This window comes from Hyperoodon ampullatus (assembly GCF_949752795.1).
Source record: "Hyperoodon ampullatus genome assembly, chromosome: 3".
In the NCBI taxonomy this organism is placed as follows: Eukaryota; Metazoa; Chordata; class Mammalia; order Artiodactyla; family Ziphiidae; genus Hyperoodon; species Hyperoodon ampullatus.
Genome location: NC_136916.1, coordinates 116,081,043 through 116,102,897, shown reverse-complemented (window position 1 = coordinate 116,102,897; position 21,855 = coordinate 116,081,043). Strand labels below are relative to the sequence as shown.

General features: G+C 43.1%; 1 protein-coding gene across 1 annotated transcript in view; it reads left to right on the top strand.

Moving 5' to 3' along the window:
• Window positions 1–18,835: 18,835 nt before the first annotated feature.
• The window catches only part of SNX6 (sorting nexin 6), a gene marked incomplete at its 5' end in the record, with an annotated part of 55,514 nt that continues 52,494 nt past the window's right edge, over window positions 18,836–21,855 (top strand). Inside the window, 2 exon segments of the mRNA XM_079700953.1 lie at window positions 18,836–18,871; window positions 18,873–18,950. Of these exon segments, the coding sequence (XP_079557079.1) occupies window positions 18,836–18,871; window positions 18,873–18,950 (114 nt within the window).

Below are 21,855 nucleotides of genomic sequence, written 5' to 3'. Positions count from 1 at the left end.
GCTGGGGAGTCTATAAATATGGCAAGATTCTAGAAGACAAGAAACAACACAGAAACCATTTTAGTCTCTACCTTTCCTGCCACAGGCGATCAGTCACTTAATGGAGGCAGTTCTATCTTTTATAAACACTGCTTGATCCTGATGACAGGTAGAAATTATAATGGAGTAATCGCAGTTCAGGCATACAAAAATGGAGTTGGGGAGCGACTGAGGATCTGGTCTCAGACAGTCTGTGCACCACTGAGAACCTGAACTTTACTGAATTATAGCAGACCCAAGGACACCACCAGCTGTCTTCAGAGCAACACCTGCCAGCTGCAACGTTATGGTCTCAGGGTCTCCCCTTAGAACTGTGCAACGATCTCAGACCCCATCCAATCCTTACTTAATAAGCACCCTTACTTCTTGCCAGCTCCAAATTACAATTCTCGATAAAAACTCATTTAACTGACTGTAACCTTGCAGTTTTTGCCTTTATAAGCCTCCCGCACTTTGTTGTACAGCCAAACACAATTCAAGTGCTTCTAGAATCTGTGTCTCCCCGGTTGCAGTCCTAACAAACCACAAATAAACACTTTTTATTTCAGTCAGGTCTCCGCTTCTGAAGTTTTGGTTAACAATCTGTTTCTCTAACCTCCAGCTTGATTGCCATGCAGTTTCAGTCCCTACCACCTCATCCTTGGATGGTATGATCGCTCCCTCACTAGTGTCCTGCCTTTAGTTTCCCAGCATCCACCTCCTTCATCCAACTTCCACCTCTCAGGCAGAATTATTTCTAAGATGCAAGTCTGACCATTTACTTCTCTATTTAGTAACCTTCAATGACTTAACCTTACCTCAATATGTACTGTATCAGTAATAAATTATCCTAAAATGTAGTGGCCTCAAACAACTGCAATCACGTATGGGTCAGGAATTTGGAAGGGACTTGGCCAGGAAATTCTTGCTTGGGGTCTTCCATGAGAAAGCAATCACATTTTGACTGGGGCAGCTGTTATCAGAGGCAAGGATCACTGGGGGCCGTCTTGGAAACTGACTAGTACACACACCTAGGATAACATCTAATCTTCAAACGTCCTTCAAGGCCATTCACCCTTATCGTCAGGAACAAGGACCTGCCATGTCCTAGTACATCTCCAAGTTTGCTATTTCAGAACTGAGGGGTAGTTTTTCATTCATTCACTCCTAAGGCCCAGTAATTAGAGGTGAGAGCTCTACTCCAATTGGCTCATTTACTTTAATTTTCTTGCGGAAGCAAGGGTGAGTACCACTTAAAAATAAAATATTCTTTGGTTAGTATTACTGACAAATACAAAATTATCCCGAAGTCATGTATATAAAGCAGTATACATTAAATTAATTATGTATATTTAGAGCAACATAATGTGCTTAATACCTAAAGTTTAATAATATTTGATAAGTATAGCAGTCAATATTTAAATACAAAGTTCAGTTAATAGAATTAATTGTACCCAATATTTCTCATCTTCCTAAGACAAGATGGGCACAACACTCTTCTTTATTTCTTCCTAATGCACTTCTCAGCCCAATTCTTAGCATACAGTAGGTGGTCATGAAATATTTGTTGGATTGGATTGAATAGTACCAGGAATAAGTAATCCCCCAGCCCCCTCTTTGCAGTTCCTTCTGAATTTCTTCAGAGCAGGAGACAGTATTGTGTTCCAGGCACTATGCTAAGCACTTTACATGTATTATTTCATTCAGTCTTCACACCAATCTTATGATGGTGGTACTTTAATTTACCCGTTTTGTAGATGAGAAAACTAGGCTTAGAGAAGTTGGTCTCTACTATTCATAGCCTTACCAAATCTTTATATTCCATAGTTTGAGTCCAGAAAAAGACTATTCAATTAACCTTATGCCTAGTTTTGAATGTACTGATTCTATCGTTTCTATTTGAAAGCCAATTTTGCATGTATTTAGCAACACTATTATTGAAATAACTTTTTCTTCAGGATATAGAATAATGTGCTGTAGAAGACCTAAACAGAAAGTACAATACTTACTTCTAAGATACAGTTTTATTGTTCTCACTTTAAAGTTCCGAAATCAGGATGGATGTAGTCTATTGCTAGCGTGAACATTTAATGCACTGTCTTTTTGGTTTCTCCCAAATGCTGTTGGTGTACCTTAGAATTGCGGAAATACATTATGTCAAAGATGTGGCCCATGCCTCTGCTTCCTCCTGGTCTGTTAAAGAATATGATACAGGGCTTCCCTGGTGGCACAGTGGTTAAAAATCTGCCTGCCAGTACAGGGGACACAGGTTCGAGCCCTCGTCCAGGAAGATCCCACATGCCGCGGAGTAACTAAGACCGTGGGCCAAAACTACTGAAGCCCGCACGTCACAACTACTGAAGCCCGTGCGCCTAGAGCCTATGGTCCACACAAGAGAAGCCACCACAATGAGAAGCCCGTGCACCACAACAAAGAGTAGTCCCTGCTCTCTGCAACTAGAGAAAGCCCGTGCGCAGCAATGAAGACCCAACGCAGCCAAAAAACAAATAAATAAACAAATAAATTTTTTAAAAAGACAGTAATGCATTATTTTAAAAAAGAGAAAACTATGGCAACTTGAAAATATAGAAAAAACAAAGAATGTGATGACAATACATATGCTTCATAAAGCTGGGCTGACATCCTGTTGTCTTCCAGGAACTTTCTGGCTTTCTGCCATACTTATACATTTACAGAATGCATCTGCAGAGTTCAGCATTTTTAATTTTGAGAGCTTAAAGCACTTTAGAGACTCTGGTTTCTATCCTGTGCTAAACATGGGTATAATATACAATCTCTTACATGTCAAAGAAAGGACCTTTGATTTTCCTGCAAAAGACCATTTTTCTCCTCATGTAATAACTTAAGCATATTTACTTAAGGGCTGTTGTCATTATCTTCATCATCACCATCACTATCACCATCATCATGATGTGCATGTAGTGAGGGAAAAAATTTTCAACACCCCAGTGTTCCTTTCAGAGTTATAATTATTTAAGTTGAAGAGCACATTTTAAAATTAATTATGAAGATGAGACCTTTGGGAATAACTTGGATGGCCTGGAGCCAGTAAAGAAAGAGCTAAACTGCTCTATAAGAAATGAATGAAAATCTGGGGGATTGAGGACCAGTAGGTTAGGGAATGATGGGGGCTAAAGCAAGATGAGGGGGAAGCTGAGGCTGAAATCTGACCCACTTTCTGCTGTCAAGCTGCATATTGCAAAGCCTTCAGAAGAAGGGCTGCCTTTTTCTAAGTGTGCACGAAGATGTCATATGGGCCAGCAGTGACCCCAAGAGGGACCCAGCACAACGTGGATGGAACAGGTACAGGGTGATTTCTCCGTAAGAAAGAATGGACCAGGGATTTTTAAGTTCAGAAATGTTAAAATCCTGTTTAGGTCATTCGGCCCTAGAACATCATCTCCTCCATGGCTCTCTTCCTTTGATAATATATGCTTACATATAGTGTGGATGAGCGATGCTTCAGGGAGAAGAGATTGGGGCAGTCTCCAGGGACAAGGTGGGGAAAAGCAAGAAGAAACACTGAGTGGAAGGGCTGTAATGTTGCTGGAAGGAAGACCTCAACCAGAGGACACCAAGAGGAGACTAAGCCCCAGAGTATCCTCAGAGACACTGGGATTGGGTATTTGAACCAAATGTTATCTGAATTTCAAAGGGCTTGGGAATATCCATGGAGCTGACATTTATATTGTACACATATAAATATCATTTAAAAGCATTTGAGTTTTCAACAAATGGTGCTGGAACAACTAGACATCCACATGCAAAAAAGTTAATCTAGACACAGACCTTACACCCTTCTCACACACACACACAAAAACTCAAAATGGATCATAGACCTAAATGTAGAATGCAAAACTATAAAACTTATAAAGGATAACATAGAAGAAAATCCAAATGACCTTGGGTTTGCTGATGACTTTTTAGATACAACACCAAAGGCCTGATCCATGAAAGAAAAAACTGGTAAACTGGACTTCATTAAAATTAAACTTTTCTGCTCTTTGAAAGATACTGTCAAGAAAATGATAAAAACAAGCCATAGACTGGGAGAAAATATTTGCAAAAGACATATCTGATAAAGGACTGTTATCTGAAATATACCAAGAACTCCTTTTTTAAAAATAAATTTATTTATTTAATTTATTTTATTTTTGGTTGCGTTGGGTCTTCATTGCTGCACGGGCTTTCTCTAGCTGCAGTGAGTGGAGGCTACTCTTCGTTGCGGTGTGCAGACTTCTCATTGCAGTGGTTTCTCTTGTTGCAGAGCATGGGCTCTAGGTGTGCGGACTTCAGTAGTTGTGGCACGCAGACTCAGTAGTTGTGGCTCGCAGGCTCTAGAGTGCAGGCTCAGTAATTGTGGCACAGGGGTTTAGGTGCTCCACAGCATGTGGGGTCTTCCTGGACCAGGACTCAAACCCATGTTCCCTGCATTGGCAGACGGATTCTTAACCACTGAACCACTAAGGGAGTCCCTGCTGTAAGGTTCTTACACTAAATGTGAAATGGTATAATATAGCTTCAAGTCAGACTGATGTTAAAGATGTATATTATAAACACTAAAGCAATCTTAACAAAAACAAAGCAAAGACTAATAGCTAATAAGTCAATAAAGGGGATAAGATGGAATCATAAAAATAGTGAATTGATCTAAAGGAGGCAGAAAAAGAGGGAAAAGGAAAAAGGGAACAGATAGGACAAAGAGAAAACAAATAGCAGACTTCCCTGATGGTGCAGTAGTTAAGAATCTGCCTGCCAATGCAGGGTACATGGGTTCAATCCCTGGTCCAGGAAGATACCAGATGTCACGGAGCAACTAAACCCGTGTACCACAACTACTGAGCCTGCACTCTACAGCCCACGAGCCACAGCTGCTGAGCCCATGTGCCACAACTACTGAAGCCCGTGAGCCCCAGAGCCCACGTGACACAACCCCTGAGCCCACATGCTGCAAGTACTGAAGCCCGTGTGCCTAGGGCCCATGCTCTGCAACAAGAGAAGCCACCGCGATGAGAAGCCCGCGCACCACAACAAAGAGTAACCCCCACTCGCCATAACTAGAGAAAGCCTGTCCACACCAACGAAGACCCAACACAACCAAAATAAATAAAATTCTTTTAAAAAAAGAAAACAAATAGCAAGATGATTGATTTAAATACAGCCATATCCCATATCAATAGTTAACATTATATATAAATGGCCTAAACAACTTAATGAAAAGGAAGAGATTATCAGATTGGGTACAAAGCAAGACCCAACTACATGCTGCCTACAATAAAACCCACTTCAAATATAAAGACACAAGTAAGTTAAAATAATGGAAAAATATATACCAAGCTAACACTAGTCAAAGGAAAGCTGCAGGGGCTACATCAATATCAGGCAAAGTAGATTGTAGAGCAAAGAATATTAACAAGTATAAAAAGGTTCATTTCATAATGGAAAAGAGACCAGTTCCTCAAAGGATAATCTTAACTGTTTATGCACTTAGTAACAGAGTTTCAAAATACATGAAACAAAAATGGATAGAATTGTAATGAGATATAGACAAATTCCACAATTATAGTCAGAGTCTTCAACATCTCTCTCAATAATTGCTAAAACAAGTAGGAAAAAAGTCAGGAAGGCTATGGAAGACTTGAACAAACTATTAACAAATGTAACCTAATTGACACTTACAGAGTACTCTACCTAGCCAAAGCAGAATGCACATTCTTACTTAAGGACACACAGAATATTTATCAAAATAGACAATATTCTGGGTCATAAAACAGGTCTCAATATATTTTAAAAATTCAATAATACAAAGTATGTTTTATGACCAAATAAAATGAAATTAGAAGTCAATGACAGGACTTCCCTGGTGGCACAGTGGATAAGACTCTGCACTCCCAATACAGGGGGTCCAGGTTCGATCCCTGATCAGGGAACTAGATCCCACATGCATGCTGCAACTCAAGGTTCACATGCCACAACTAAGGAAGCTGTGTGCTGCAACTAAGGAGCCCACCTGCTGCAACTAAGACCCCATGCAACTAACTAACTAACTAACTAACTAAATATATATATATATATATATATATATATTTTTTTTTTTTGCTGTACGTGGGCCTCTCACTGTTGTGGCCTCTCCCGTTGCAGAGCACAGGCTCCGGACGTGCAGGCTCAGCGGCCATGGCTCACAGGCCCAGCCGCTCTGTGGCAAGTGGGATCTTCCCGGACCGGGGCACGAACCCATGTCCCCTGCATCGGTAGGCGGACTTTCAACCACTGCGCCACCAGGGAAGCCCTAAATATATATATTTTTTAAAAGCTAGTAAGGGCGAAAGAGAGAGAGACTACTAGACAAATGGAGTCTTAGAAAAAAGAAGTCAGTAACAAAAATTAATTTGAAAAATGCCCAAATATTTGGAAACCAAGCAACACCCTTCTAAGTAACTCATGGATCAAGGAAGAAATCAGAAAGAAATTATAGCATGTGGCTTCTTAATTTACATTTCCATTCAGTGAAATAAATTTACTCCTCAAATGCTAATTTATTACACTTCTTAAAATGCTTTCTATTTTTCATATCCAGTCATCATGCGGAAGCAATCTGGTCATGATTCTTTCAGGTTTAATGTATGTATTTTATTTCTGGAGATCTATTTTCTGTCCCTAGTGAGAAGAACAGTTTTATCATGAGGTATCTTTGTACACTGGGTTTCAGGGAACTGAAACGCAACTCAAACCAGCTTAAGTAAAAAGGAGAACTTGTTGGGGGCTTCCCTTGTGGCTCAGTGGTTGAGAGTCCGCCTGCCGGTGCAGGGGACACGGGTTCGTGCCCCGGTCCGGGAAGATCCCACATGCCGCAGAGTGGCTGGGCCCGTGAGCCATGGCCACTGAGCCTGCGTGTCCGGAGCCTGTGCTCCACACCGGGAGAGGCCACAGCAGTGAGAGGCCCGCGTACCGCAAAAAAAAAAAAAAAAAAAAAAAGGAGAACTTGTTGGAAAAATCCTGGAATAGCTCACAGAATTGAGGAATGCCATGTATATTAGTTTCCTATTGTTGCTGTACCAAATCACCACAAATCTTAGTGGTTTAAAACAACACAAATTTATTATCTTAAAGTTTTGAAGGTCAGAAATGAAAAAGAGTCTCATGGGACTAAACTTTAGGTGTCAGTAGGGTTGCTTTCCTTCTGGAGGATCTAGGGGAGAATCTGTTTCCTTGCCTTTTCCAGCTTCTAGAAACTGGACACATTCCTTGGGTCATGGTCCACTTCTTCTGTCTTCAAAGACAGCACTGTTGGGCCAAGTCTTTCTCAGACTGCCATCTCTCTGGTTCCCCTCTTCTGCCTCTCTCTCCCACTTATAAGGACACTTGTGATTATATTGGGCCCACCCAATATAACCCAGAATAATCTTCCCATCTCAAGGTCAACTGATTAGCAAACTTAATTCCCCTTTGCCATGTAGTAACATACACACAGGTTCCAGGGATTAGAACACAGATCTGTTTGGGGGCCATTATTCTGTCTACCATACCATGTAAACTACTTGGATTTAGAAATGTGCCATGCAATGTCACCTGTATTGGGGACAGGAAGCTGTAGTCTGTTTCTGAGGGCAGCTTTGGGCAACTTTACTGGAAAATGAACTTGGTATCTTTAGGGTGTCCTTAGAGCTGCAGAAAGAAGTAAGTTTTTGAGTACTTCCAGATCTTTTTTAGGAGCACCCAAACAGCAGGCCCATTTATCCTAAGATTGTCTTATCAGCAAACTTAATTTCTACAAAGGACATGCAGAATACTCTCATACTATTTCTTGTTCGCTTAAAATTTATGAAACAGGAACTTCCCTGGTGGTCCAGTGGGTAAGACTCCGCGCTACCAATGCAGGGGGCCCGGGTTCGATCCCTGGTCGGGGAACTAGATCCCATGCGTGCCACCACTAAGAAGTCCGCTTGCCGCAACTAAAAGATCCTGCATGCCACAATGAAGATTCCGCATGCCGCAACTAAGACCCAGTACAGCCAAAAGAAATATTTATTTTTTAAATAAATATTTTAAAAATAAAATAAAATTTATGAAATAACGAGCCAGTTGATACAAAAGCAGTTATCATATAAATGTGCTAGTGGAAGACACTTTTGCACTTGCATTTAATTTGGGCCTTATTGAGGTACCCAGCCAGTGCCACAGTTCTTTTGTCCACTCAGCAGAAGCGTTAATATAATCTCACAACACATACAGTTTAATGAAGCCTTCCCATCCCTGTTGCCTTTCTCCTTCTGCTGGGGGACTGAATCAGACGATTGTGATAAAGGACAGCTTATCTTTCCAAGATCTCACCTCCCAGTTACTACCTCACCTACCTTTGTTTCCATACAAAAGGAGTTAGGAGGAGGTCTCCCACTCCCAGTTACTATTCACAGGGTCATTCTAGCAATTCCAAATTTTCTTTTTCCCAGAATTACCTGGTGTTTAGCTTTCCAGTCTCAAGACGAGGTCCCCTTACTCAGTGGTGGCTTATGCACTTGGCTTGGAGCCTTCCCCTCCAACTTGAGTACTGTCATTATCTTTGATCTGCGTCTCCAGTGACCTTTGCCTCCATTTAGTTTTAGCCACTCCCTTCCATGGTCACACCCCAGGAACTGCTACCCAACTGGAACAATAGATTCTAACTCCCCACTTTCTGGCCACAGCATTCTATTCTTCTCGCTCTCTCACCCAGCCCCTGTTTTAGTCTAACTTCTGTAATAAACAAATTAAAATCTCTGTGATTACATTAGTTAGTCATTGCTATGTAGTAAACCACTCTAAAATCTATTGCCTTAAAACAACAATTATTCATTATGAACACAGATTTGCGGGTCAACTGGAGTTTGGCTGATCTGGATGAGCTCACGGCAGTGGCAGAGACAAATGAGTGCAAGTGGAAGCACAAGCAACGTCTAAAAGCCTAGGCACACTGTCAGGTCACTTCCACTCACATGTTATGGGCCAAAACAAGTCCCGTGGTCAAGCCCAATATCAAGGGGCCAGGAAGTACAAAGGGCCACAGCAAAAGTGTGGACCCAGGGAGGGTGGAAGCACTGGGACCGACAACCACAGTAATTTAACACAATAAAAGATTTTTCTCCCTTATTTCACAGTTCATCCAGTGTGATCCGCAGGGAAACTCTGTCTACCCAGTCATTCAGCAACCCATCCTCCTTCTATTGTGTGGTTCTCTCATCTCTTTGGGCTTTATCATTCTCTGCATTCAGCTCGAAGATGTGGAAAGAGAGACAAAGTGTGTAGGAGCACTGTGGTAGGCTGAGTAATGGCCCCCCAAGGATGTCCACATCCTAATCTCTAGAGTGAATGTTATCTTATATTGCAAAAGGCAGATGTGATAAGGGTCTTATTTTTTTTAATTTTTTTTTGCGGTACGCGGGCCTCTCACTGTTGTGGCCTCTCCCATTGCGGAGCACAGGCTCCAGACGTGCAGGCTCAGCGGCCATGGCTCACGGGCCCAGCCGCTCTGCGGCATGTGGGATCTTCCCGGATCAGGGCATGAACCCGTGTCCCCTGCATCGGCAGGCGGACTCTCAACCACTGCGCCACCAGGGAAACCCAATGAGGGTCTTAAACTGGGGAAATTATCCTGATTGTCTGGGTGGGCCCTAAATGTAACCACTAGTGTCCTCATATTAGAGGGAGGCAAGAAGGTCAAAGGAGGAAGAAGTAAGAAGATGTGAAGATCAGAGATGTTGGAGTGATGTAAGGAAGGAGTCAGGAGCCAAGAAATGTAGCAGCTGGCCTCCCGAAGCTACAAATGGCAAGGAAATGAATTCCCCACCAGAGCCTCCAGAAAAAACCAGTCCTGCTAACACCCTGACTTTAGCTAGTAAAACTGATTTGGGACTAATGGCCTCTACAAATAAGAGAATAAGTTTGTGTTGTTTTAAGGGACTAAGTTTGTGGTAATTTGTTACAGGAGTAGTAGGAAACTAATACAATTACATAAGAGGCTTTTCAGGGGCAGACATGTGCACATCATTTTCACTCATAGCTCACTGAATTTAGTCACACAGCCACTCCTATATGATGGGGTCTGGGGAATGTAATCTCCTTGAATGGCCAGGAAAAAAAAAAAGAAAGAGGGTTTGGTGAATATCTGGCCAGTCTCCTCCACAGCCTTTCATGGAAGCTTCCAAACTATGTATCCCACCAGGCAAACTGAATATCTTTTAGCACCTCAAGAGCACCACACTCCTGCCCCACATTGGACCGTTACGATTACTGCAGCCTCAGTCTTGCAGTGAATCCTGTGGGGGGATGATGGTGGTTTTCACCTGAATTTCTGAGACCCTCCCATACCAAGTTTATACAACGGCTCCATTCAGTGAAATGCAAGAGGGCAAAAGGAACACCTTTAATGACTTAGAATTTAGTGTATGCTGCCAAGGTGAGTTTAAAATTAGGATACGCATGTTCTGACTTTCCTTTTTAGAAACTGCAAGCAAGGCAAAGGAAATTGTGTAGATAGCAAGGTCAGAGAAGTGACTAAAAAAATGTGGTTGTAGAATATAAAAGAGTAAATTATTCAGTACCTTTTCTGAATCAGCAAAAGCAGAAGGAAACCTCAAGAGGTCATTTGGTCCAACTCTCTGCTTCTGAGAAGGCCCAGATGGAAATCATCCCAGATGGGGTATGGGTGGGGATGGAGACAGGAAGGTATCATGTGTTCTGTTCCAAGATCTTTAAGCATGGAGAAGGTTGTACAGACCTTTTCAAAGTTTTGTCTGAGTCCTCATGGCCGACATACTCAGTACTAATGTCTGCTAGGTGCCTTACCCATGAAAGACCTGCTGGCACCCAACTCAGCAATCTTCTGATTTTGAGGAAGGGCTAAGGGATGGGGAAATTCTGGGCCTCGATCATATCCCAAGGAAAGCTAAACCTCAAGACTTCTCTCTTGCCTGGTGGGGCTGAACTGCTAGGTTAGCAAGGGGGCAGCCCTCTGAGTCCTCAAACTGAGCAAGAGCATCTCCCCACATCAGTGCGTGCTCCAGGCATCTGATACCCCCAATCTCTCCAGACCCAAAATCTAAGAGACGAAATCAAGACCCACATGACTATCCATGTCCTCCTCTTCCCTCGCTTCCCTTTCTCCCCATCAGGGCTAAAAGGGGCTGGCAATACTCTCTCCCTCTCCACTCCAGCCCCATGGCAAGGTCTTAGGAGCAAGTAAGAATATCTTGTTTCAGGGACTTCCCTGGCGGTCCAGTGGTTAAGACTCCGTGTTTCCACTGCAGGGGGCATGGGTTTGGTCCCTGGTCCGGGAACTAAGATCCCATGTGCTGCAAGGTGTGGCCAAAAATTTTTTTAAAAAAAGAATATTTTGTTTCAGCTATCATGGGAGCTCTATGTTATATCTACTTCCACCAGCCGAGTGTCCTGCAAACGAGAGCAAGGGACCGCTCTTTCTCGCTCTGAGGCAGTAAACTTCTAGACTCAGGCCAGAGGTGGAAAGCTAGGGAACACAATTTAGGAATGTATTTATATTCAGTGTTTTAATATTTACAAAAACAAGCGCTATTTCACTAAGAAGTGGCAAAGGCAGTACTCAAAAGCAGTTCTGTCTGACTCAATTCTTTGCACTCAAAGAAGTCATTCTTTAACTTTTTTTGCTCAAGGTCAGCCTTGCTTTATATTTCCCAGCTTTTTTTTTTTTTTACTTTTTTATCTTTTAATTTTATAAGTATGCAGCTATCAGTTAAAAATTCCCACAATAGGGACTTCCCTGGTGGCACAGTGGTTAAGAATCTGGCTGCCAATGCAGGGGACACAGGTTCGAGCCCTGGTCTGGGAAGATCCCACGTGCCACAGAGCAACTAAGCCCGTGCACCACAACTACTGAGCCTGCGCTCTAGAGCCCGCGAGCTACGATTACTGAGTGCGTGAGCCACAACTACTGAAGCCCACGCTCCTAGAGCCCGTGCTCCGCAGCAAGAGAAGCCACCTCAGTGAAAGGCCCACACACCACAACGAAAAGTAGCCCCTGCTCACTGCAACTAGAGAAAGCCCGCGCACAGCAACGAGGACCCGACACAGCCAAAAATAAATATAAATAAATAAATTTATTTTCAAAAAAATTCCCACAATATATCTTGGAGCCCATTCCATATCTATTTCCCAGCTTTTAAATTCCATTTTATTGCAATTTAGTTAAAACTCTTTGTTGAGGATCCATTAAGGACTCCTTACTATGCTATTGCTATGGTGGACTTATTCCTGTCCTCAAGAAGATTTAAATGCTTTGGCACTTCTGCTGGCCTGGGTTCTGCTGGCCCTAGTCCTGCATTATCCCCACCCTCAACCTTGAACTTTTTCACTTTGTAAATGAACCCTCCTTGAATCTCTTAAGTTGAGTGTGACATCTGTTTCCTATTAGAATCTTGACTGATAGACAGGAAGTATGTGACTCCACTGCTCGAAACTCAAGTGGCAGATGGCTAGCTGAGTCACGCGCCCTTCCAAAATGAGTTGTTTCTGCCCAGCCCAGAGATTACTGTCATTTCCCAGACCCCTTGTGTCAGGAGGGGCCACCTGACTGAATGTGGGCAGAGGAGATGTTCCTGCTGCCAGGCCTGACCCGCTAAAGCTTCCCACTTGATGATCCTGGTGCTTTCCCTGCTCTTGTTCAATAGCATCTGAACTTCCTGGGCAGGCATTCCTAACCATTTTGCGCCATGGATGCCTGCATCCCTTCTCAGAATTTTTTTTTTTCATAAACTTTTTTTTTTTTTTTTTTTTTCCCTGTACGCGGGCCTCTCACCGCTGCGGCCTCTCCCGTTGCGGAGCACAGGCTCCGGGCGCGCAGGCTCAGCGGCCATGGTTCACGGGCCCAACCGCTCCGCGGCACGTGGGACCTTCCCGGACCGGGGCACGAACCTGCGTCTCCTGCATCGGCAGGCGGACTCCCAACCACTGCGCCACCAGGGAAGCCCCATAAACTTTTTATTTTGGAATAATTTTAGATTTACAGAGAAGTTGCAAAGATAGTGTCCTAGTCCACTTGGGCTGCTATAACAAAATATCATAGACTGGGTGGCTCATAAACAACAGAAATTTATTTCTCACAGTTCTGGAGGCTGGGAAGTCCAAGATCAAGGCACCAGCAGGCTCAGTGTCTGGTGAGGGCCCACTTCCTCATAGATGGCCATTTTCTTACTATAACCTCACATGGCAGAAGGGGTGAGGTGTCTCTCTGGGGCCTCTTTTATGAGGGAGCTAATCCCATTCATGGGAGGCGCTAATCACCTCCCAAATAACCCACCTCCTAACACCATCACCTTGGAGGTTAGGATTTCAACATATGAATTTTGGAGGACATAAACATTCAGTCCATTGCAATAGTAGAATTTCCATATACTCTCCACTCAGTTCTAGTTTCCTCTAACGTTATCATCTTACATTACTGTGGTACATTTGCCAAAACCAACATTAGTATAGTATTATTAAGTAAACTCCAGACTTTATTCAGATTTCACCAGTTTTTCCATTAATATCCCTTTTCTGTCCCAGCATCTAATCCAGGATAGCACATTGTCTCTAGTTGTTATGCCTCCTCAGCCTCCTTTGGTCTGTAACAATGTCTCAGTCTTTCTTGGTTTTCATGACTTTGACAGGTACTTCTGAGGAGTACTGGTCAGGTATTTTGTGGAATTCCAAAATAATGTTTTAAATGCCTAAAATAGGATTATAAAGAAAACAAATCATATTGAAATATAAGTATTGGAATTCTTAAAAATTGTGATGCAATAATATATGGGCTTTTAAAAAAAAATGTTTATTTATTTATTTATTTTTGGCTGCGTTGGGTCTTCGTTGCTGCGCAGGGGCTTCCTCTAGTCGAGGCGAGCGGGGGCTACTCTTCAATGCAGTGTGCAGGCTTCTCATTATGGTGGCTTCTCTTGTTGCAGAGCATAGGCTCTAGGCGAGCAGGCTTCAGTAGTTGTGGCACACTGGCTCAGTAGTTGTAGCTCGCGGGCTCTGGAGCGCAGGCTCCGTAGTTGTGGTGCACGGGGTTAGTTGCTCCTTTGGCATGTGGGATCTTCCCTGACCAGGGCTTGAACCCGTGTCCCCTGCATTGGGAGGCAGATTCTTAACCACTGAGCCACCATCTAGCTGACTGAATATTATACAGTTATTCAAATTCATGCTGAAGAATAGAAATATACTTAATAACATGACATAATATTACAAAAAAGTCTTGATTATGTAAATTAAAATGCATGGGAAAACATTTAAAAGGATATTTGCCAGGACTTCCCTGGGGGCACAACTAAGGCCGTGGGCCACAACTACTGAGCCTGTGCTCTAGAGCCCACGAGCTACAACTACTGAGCTTGCATGCCACAACTACTGAAGCCCGCATGCCTAGAGCCTGTGCCACTCAACAAGAGAAGCTGCTGCAATGAGAAGCACGCCCGCTGCAACAAAGAGTAGCCCCTGTCTGCTGCAACTAGAGAAAGCCTGTGCGCAGCCACAAAGACCCAACACAGCCAAAAATAAATAAATAAATAAATATTTATTTAAAAAACAAGGGTATTTGCCAAAATATGAAGAGATTATCTCCAAGTAGTGGATTATAAGTAATTCATTTTTTTTTAGAGCTACCTTTGAAACTAACAGATTTGAGCAGTGTCAGAGAACATGCCTTTGTTGATTGCTTTGTTGACTGATATTATACAATATTATTTTATTATTGTACAATAGCACTTATAGCTTTCTACCCCACATCCACTTCTCTTCCTCTCCTTCGTGGAAGCTCCAATTTTATTCAGGTATCCACATTCTTCTAAGAAGCCTTTTGGTTTGGGGAGGCTAGCCCCAGTCCCAGCCCTAGAGGTAATTCCTGACTGGCCTAAGGGTAAGACTTAAGACAATCATAGTTATACACGTCCCCTTTAAGGGTGGGCATGTGACCCAGTTCTAGACTGGGAGATATGAGAGGCCTACAAAAGGGAGGGGTCTGCCGAGCAATTTTTTTTTCTGCTTGTAGATGTTGTTCTGTCAGTATGTGAAACCTAAAACTGCCCCAGTCATCTTGGACCATGAAGAGAACCAGTCTTAGAATGAGGTTGTTACTGAAGATGGCAGAGTGGAGAATTAGAAGGCATCTAGGTCCTTGATGGCACTGTTAAGCTACTGATTATACTATGCCCAGAAACTCCTTATGTCTTTTTTTTTTTAATTAACTAATTTATTTATTTTGGGCTGTGCTGGGTCTTCGTTGCTGTGCGCGGGCTTTCTCTAGCTGCGGTGAGTGTGGGCTACTCTTCATTGCGGTGCATGGGTTTCTCATTGCGGTGGTTTTCGTTTCGGAGCACCAGCTCTAGGCGTGCAGGCTCAGTAGTTGTGGCGCACGGGCTTAGTTGTTCCGCGGCATGTGGGATCTTTCCGGACCAGGGCTCGAACCCGTGTCCCCTGCATTGGCAGGCGGATCTCAACCACTGCACTATCAGGGAAGCCCACTCCTTATGTCTTGATTTTTTGTTGTGAGATAATGTTTCCTTACTGCTTGAGTTTATTTGAATTGGCAGTTTCTGTTACCTTCAACTAAAAACATCTTAATGATATGGTGTACCTTGGAAAAAAATAGCATAGTATAGTACAACAATCTTCAGTAGAGAATTTTGTTGTAGCATAAACTCCAGGGAGAAGGAGGGAAGAATTAGGACCTAAAGTTTGTCCAAAACCAAAAAGAATCTCCTAGAATTTGAGGAAGTGAGAAACTGGTAAAAATACATTTTGGTGAAGACTTCTTTGATCAGGACATGATAAAAGGAATTAGTTTTCTTCTCCATCTAATTAAATAATTACTGTTTCATGTTTTTGAAGTTTTTCTTCTGAAAAAAAAAAACGACTTTTGTTTGACAAATATGTTCAACGTCAATCCAATTTTTGATTTCCAAAATTTTAAAGTAACATTCATTATTCTCTAAAATTTTACTCTTCTTTAAAATCTTCCAATGCATGTCTTTCGAAGTACACTATTGGGAAACTATTCACTGTTACAACATTTTACTTTCCTATAGCTAAATCTATGAAGTAATCAAACTGTGATTCAACATAATTTGCTCATGAAATTTATATAAAGTAGGTCATTTCATAGAAATCTGTCAAAACAAGATGAAAAATTGATTATTTAGTTAAAAGTATTAGAGAAGTGGTTTAGCTTTAATATCTTCTTGATTTATTTTACAAGTAGTAGAAAAATCAGTTATGTGAGCTTATCTTAATTTCTTTTCTTTTCATATTCCTTAACTTCTATAACTGGCTTTTTGATTGTTGTTAGTATCAGTTACTGATCACTCCTTTTTATCATTCACACAATATATCTTGAGACCTTTGCTCAGGAGGGAAGGCTCAGATATTAATGAGCAACTTTATTATTTCAAGGTTGGGTTCTCCACTCCTGTGAGTTTTCAGCTATTGATTTTAGCTACAGTAATTACTGTATGTCTTTGTTTTTCAGAACTAGTGATCTTAAAGTTTTGGCATTTGAGAATTTTAATGTTTCTGTACAATGTTCCTGGACTTGGCTTAAATATTGAAATTTAAAACACTTGGTTAATGATCAGAAACATTTGACGTTGTCCTATGTGGCACTTCTTGATCTTTGTCCACAAGGACACACCTGACCCTTGTACCGGTTGTGTACAAATACCACTTATTAACTGTAGCTCCGCTCTTCCGTCTCCACCTAGGAAGTGTAACCTTATAGGCATTACCTTCAAACCAAAAACAAATTATTGGGAAATATTGGCACCTTTTATCAGCAACAAGTTACTGGAACATTCCTCCTGACACTTCATCACACTACATGGACACCACATGATGCCTCATGACTCCCAGTGAAAAACATTACTCTAGTAGTTACTGCAATGCACTGGGAAATAAGAAACAAAAGACCAAAAAAAAGTCGTCCCCCTCATGTTGGAGAATAACACTTGTTGGCGCAATAACTTAACCTCTCTATGCCTAAGTTCTCCTTATGCACAAAATGAAAGCTACAAGTTCTCATGAAAATGTCTGGAAGTTTAATATTATTGTTTTGTGGGAATTCCCTGGCAGCCCAATGGTTAGGACTCCACGCTTTCACTGCAGAGGGCTCAGGTTCAATCCCTGGTTGGGGAACTAAGATCCTGCAAGCCGCGCAGCATGGCCAAAACCCCCCGAAAAACAACAGCAAAAAACCCATTACTGTTTTGAGAGCTTCAATTCAATAAGATAGGATGAGAGGGCCTGGCAAAATAGGGAATCAAATGTGGAGGGCCTGGAATCACAGGCCACAGAGTTGGACCTTCACGTAAGGGAGACTTGGGAAGATTACTGAACAGGGTAGTAGCATAATCATCAATACCTGTGTCTTAGGAGGAAAACTGGCAGCAGTGTATAGAATGGTGAGAGATGGAACTAAGAGAAGTTATGAGAGTATTGCAGAGGGCCAGACAAGGGTGGGGGGGAGATAAATTAGGAGTTTGGGATTAACATATATGCAATACTATATATAAAATAGATAAACAAGGACCTACTGTATAGCACAGGGAACTATATTCGGTATCTTGTAGTAACCTATAATGGAAAAGAATCTGATAAAGAATATATATATGTATATACATGTATATATATATAAAACTTAATCACTTTGCTGTACACCTGAAACTAATACAACATTGTAAATTAACTCTACTTCAGTTTTTTTAAATGGTTTTTAAAAAACAGGCCAGACAAGAGATGCTGAGAGTAATTGCTGTGGAAGGGGGTTGGGAGGAGGAATGAGACCAGTTTAAGAGGTAATGGCACATGATAAATTACAGATGTAATAGGATTTGGTTACTAAATGGTGTAACGAGTGAGGGAGAGGAAGGAAGGACTTGAATGGGACTTAGGTTTCTGGCCTGAACATCTGAAGATACGGATGCCATTAACTGAATGGGAGTACAGGATTGCTTGTTTGTGCGTGTGTGTAATAGAAAAAGTGGGGCGGGGGTAAGGAATGATTTTTGTCTTGTCTCAAGTGCCTGTGGACACCCGTGTGGTGCTCTACAACTGGACAGTTAGAGTAGGTCTGGGGACATTTCTTGGTATAAAGAAAAGGAATACTCTTGTAATGTGAACAGCTCATTTACGTAGTGCTCAACCATTAGCGCCCCAAACCCTGAGATAGTTATTGCCTCGCTAGCAGTAAAAGCTTGATTACAGCCCCTGACTGATGACGGTGTAAAGGGCCTGGGTTCCCACAACTTCTACAGGCAAAATATTAATTGTGATTAATTATCGTGTGGCACTATACAAAGACTAGATGATTTACTGTGGGTTCCGGAGGGTGCTTGCTTGGTTTTTCGCCGCAGCCCTTAGAGAACGGGAACTGGACGGCTCCCCAGGTGGCCTTCGGCCCTTCTGGGATCAGAGCCGCCCAGCCGCGAGCTGTCTCCAGACACGTGAGCCTGGGCCTTCGGGCCCTCTCGGCCAAGGGTGCTTCGACCTTGGGCGGAGGGTACTTCCTTCCTTCTTCCGCGCTCTCGGACCCTGGCCCCGTCGGGGCGGGCGGGGCGGGGCTGCTCCGAGGCCCCGCCGCCGGCCCCGCCCCGCTTGCCTGCCGCCGCCGGCTCCCTCCGGCCAGCGGTGCGGTGCGCGCCTGCGCCAGCCCTCGCCTCGGAGCAGCCATGATGGTGGGTGTCCGCGGCGCCGAGCCCCGGGCGCGCGGTGGGGGCGGCGGGCGCGGGGCGGGTACGGGGGCCGCGCCGGCCTGACACTAATGTCTCTCCTTGTGTCCCCCCCACTCCATCCTTTCTCCGGCGCTCCGGGCCCCGCCGACCTCGCAGGAAGGCCTGGACGACGGCCCCGACTTCCTCTCAGAGGAGGACCGCGGAGTAAGTTATGCCTCCTTCTGGCTCGCGGGACCCTCCCTGCCCCGCCTTGGTCCAGGGGTGTGGTACGGGAGGGGGGTGTCTCCGGCCGCGCGGCACCCCCTCCCCGCCGGCCTCCTTTCGATTTCCTCGCCGTACCGCGCCCCGCCCTCCTGCAGCCCTTCCTCCCTTGGGGCCGTTCGGTTCTGATTTCCCGGGGACCCGCGGCCGCTCTTGGCCCCCGCCTCGGCTCCGGCTCTTCGGTGGACCTCCTTCCCCGCCCGGTCCGGGTGCAGGTGGGGAAGTGGAGGTGGAGGCCGGAGCTGGACACCCACCGCCACCTCGTTGGGGACTATGAAAACCCATTGTCAGACCTTCCTGCCGGCACCTTCAGTTTCCCCTTGGGGACCTCTCGAACCCGCCCTCGCCCACCCTTCTTTCCCTCTAAAACATTATAGTACGGGCTTGTTCTAAATTACCCTTTTGCACGGGATTTTACAGTCGCCGAATCTAAACTCTCCACTATCCTACCAGATTTTGTAAAGTGCTGGTAGTCCACAGTACCTTTACTTTTCCTAACGTCCAAAAAAAATACATCTTTTGCAGAGATCCCTTGGTGGTGATTTGAGGCAATGCATTTCAGTTCAGAAAGGGCCTTCAGGGCTGTGATTTCTCCCTCCCACTCTCTCCCCCCATTTACCTTGGCCGAAGGGTAGTAATCTCTATAGTGCCTTGTACAAGTGAGCACTTGAAAAATATTGATACATGATGATTGCAGCGCAGCAACGTTCCATGGTTCCTTCACATTTAACAGTTTGCACTTTAGTTTTCCGTTTTGCTTTTACTTATTTATCTTAGACAATGTGAGAGACACGTCTGTTAGTCGATTTGGGGCAGATGATAAAATATTCTTATAGGATGTTATTCCTGGTTTTTTTAAATAAGAGAAAAGGTAGTTAGTATTAACTGATGACCTTTATAAAGCTTTAAAATGGTAAGAAAGATGCAGAAGGTGCTGCATATTTTTATAAACGATGAATTAATAAATTTCTCCGTTTACAGAAAAGCATCATTTAGAATTACTAGTTAGCATGAAAGCATCATGTAGGATTTCTGGTTATTTCTTAAAATTTTAGGTTCTAATGAATTTTAAGTCAAAGTGCATGTGTATGAATGTGTATATGTATCTTCCGGGGTAGGTGAATCATAGTAATAGTCATATCTGGGCACTGTGTTAGCACTGTATAAGCATTGTTTTATTATATCCTCTTATCATCCTTGTGAAGCTTTTAGTATCCCCCATTTACAGATGAGAAATCTGAACCTCAGAGAAACTAAGTAAGTAGTCTGAAGTCACACAGTCAGTGGGTGAGAGAGGTGGCCTTTAAACCATGTTGCTGACATCAAAGCCAGTGCACATATTTCTCAAAGTCACCTTGAAACACTTGCATCAGAATCACCTGGGGTGTTTGAAAAACTAAAGTCAAAAGTTTCTGGGCCCACCCTCTAGTAAATCAGTCTCTTGAGGTAGGGAGGACAGACAACTACTTTGTTAACAAGCAAGAAGATGCCATTGTACACTGAGGTCTGATTATGGCTGCACAAAGTTATCCTGCTATTTCCTCATTTCAGGAACAGAAATTTCAGGCCTGTTTAAATTTCCTTATATTGTGTTTGTCCTGATAGAAATAGATTGCCATAAATAGATTAGAACTTTTAGGCATTGCACTTTTAGCTTAGATTGTCTTGTTCAGCCTTTTAAGAAAGTCTTGATAGAGAAAAAGCATGAAGTACATATTTGATACAAATTGTAGGGGGGACATCACAGATTCAAAAATAATAGTTCAAGCATTTCATTCAAAGCAGCAAGTAAGCAAAATTAAAGACAGCATTTTTAAATACATTTTTAAGCAGCCTTAAATTTTCATTATGATATTTGGAACAGACGAGAGTTTTACAGCCTTAAGAATATACTGTTTTGTGAGAAACTTAAAAAGCAGACTTTAAGAATACACAATATTGAAAATTATTGGCCACTTTTTGATCTCTTCGGTTACACCTCTGCATAATAGGGTATTTTTTTCTTTCCCAAAGGAAGGACAGTAACATATTATTTAGTAAACAAATGAGCCCTTTGAACTGGGCACATTTTGCTCTGATGTGCTTGTTAAATAGAGCAGTATGTGCCAGCATGATGGCGTAATTCTCTTAGCATTTGATTTGAATTCTAAATAATATGTTTATTGTTTTCAGAATTACTTCAGGTGGAGGAAGTGCACCTCTCCTGGACTCCTAGCCTTGCTCCTCCCTCTTATTCCTTACCTTCATTAATGTCAACATTTCCAGTCCTTCATGCAAGAAGCTTCTGAATCATAACCTTCATCCCCATACCAGAACAGTCACTGAGGCCAGATAATTTCACCTCAGAAATGTTGTTAGCCCATCTTTCATTTACATGGCCGCAGTTAAGGTCCCTCTGTCTCTTGCCTGGACTGTAGCAGTATCTGTCCTTGGTCTGTCTCCAGGCTCTCTACTTTCCAGTCCAGACTGCCCATGACTGGTCGTTACCTAACTGAAATGATTAGATCATATGGCACCAATAGTCACAAGGACTTACGGGGACCCAGTTCTTTTTGCAGTAAGGTCCAAACTCCTTATGCTAGCATTGAACACCGTTCATAACCCTTTCTGGCTGACTTCATTTCTCAAGATGCCCCTGCGCGCCACACACACACACACACACATACACACACACACACACACACACACACACACACACACACACACACACACACACACACACACACACACACACACACACACACACACACACACACCATATTCTAGTCTACTTGTCATTGCCCAACCACCTCTGCACTTTAATGTCTGCTTTATGCATGCCTCTCAATGTTGTGGAGTGTTTTTTTTT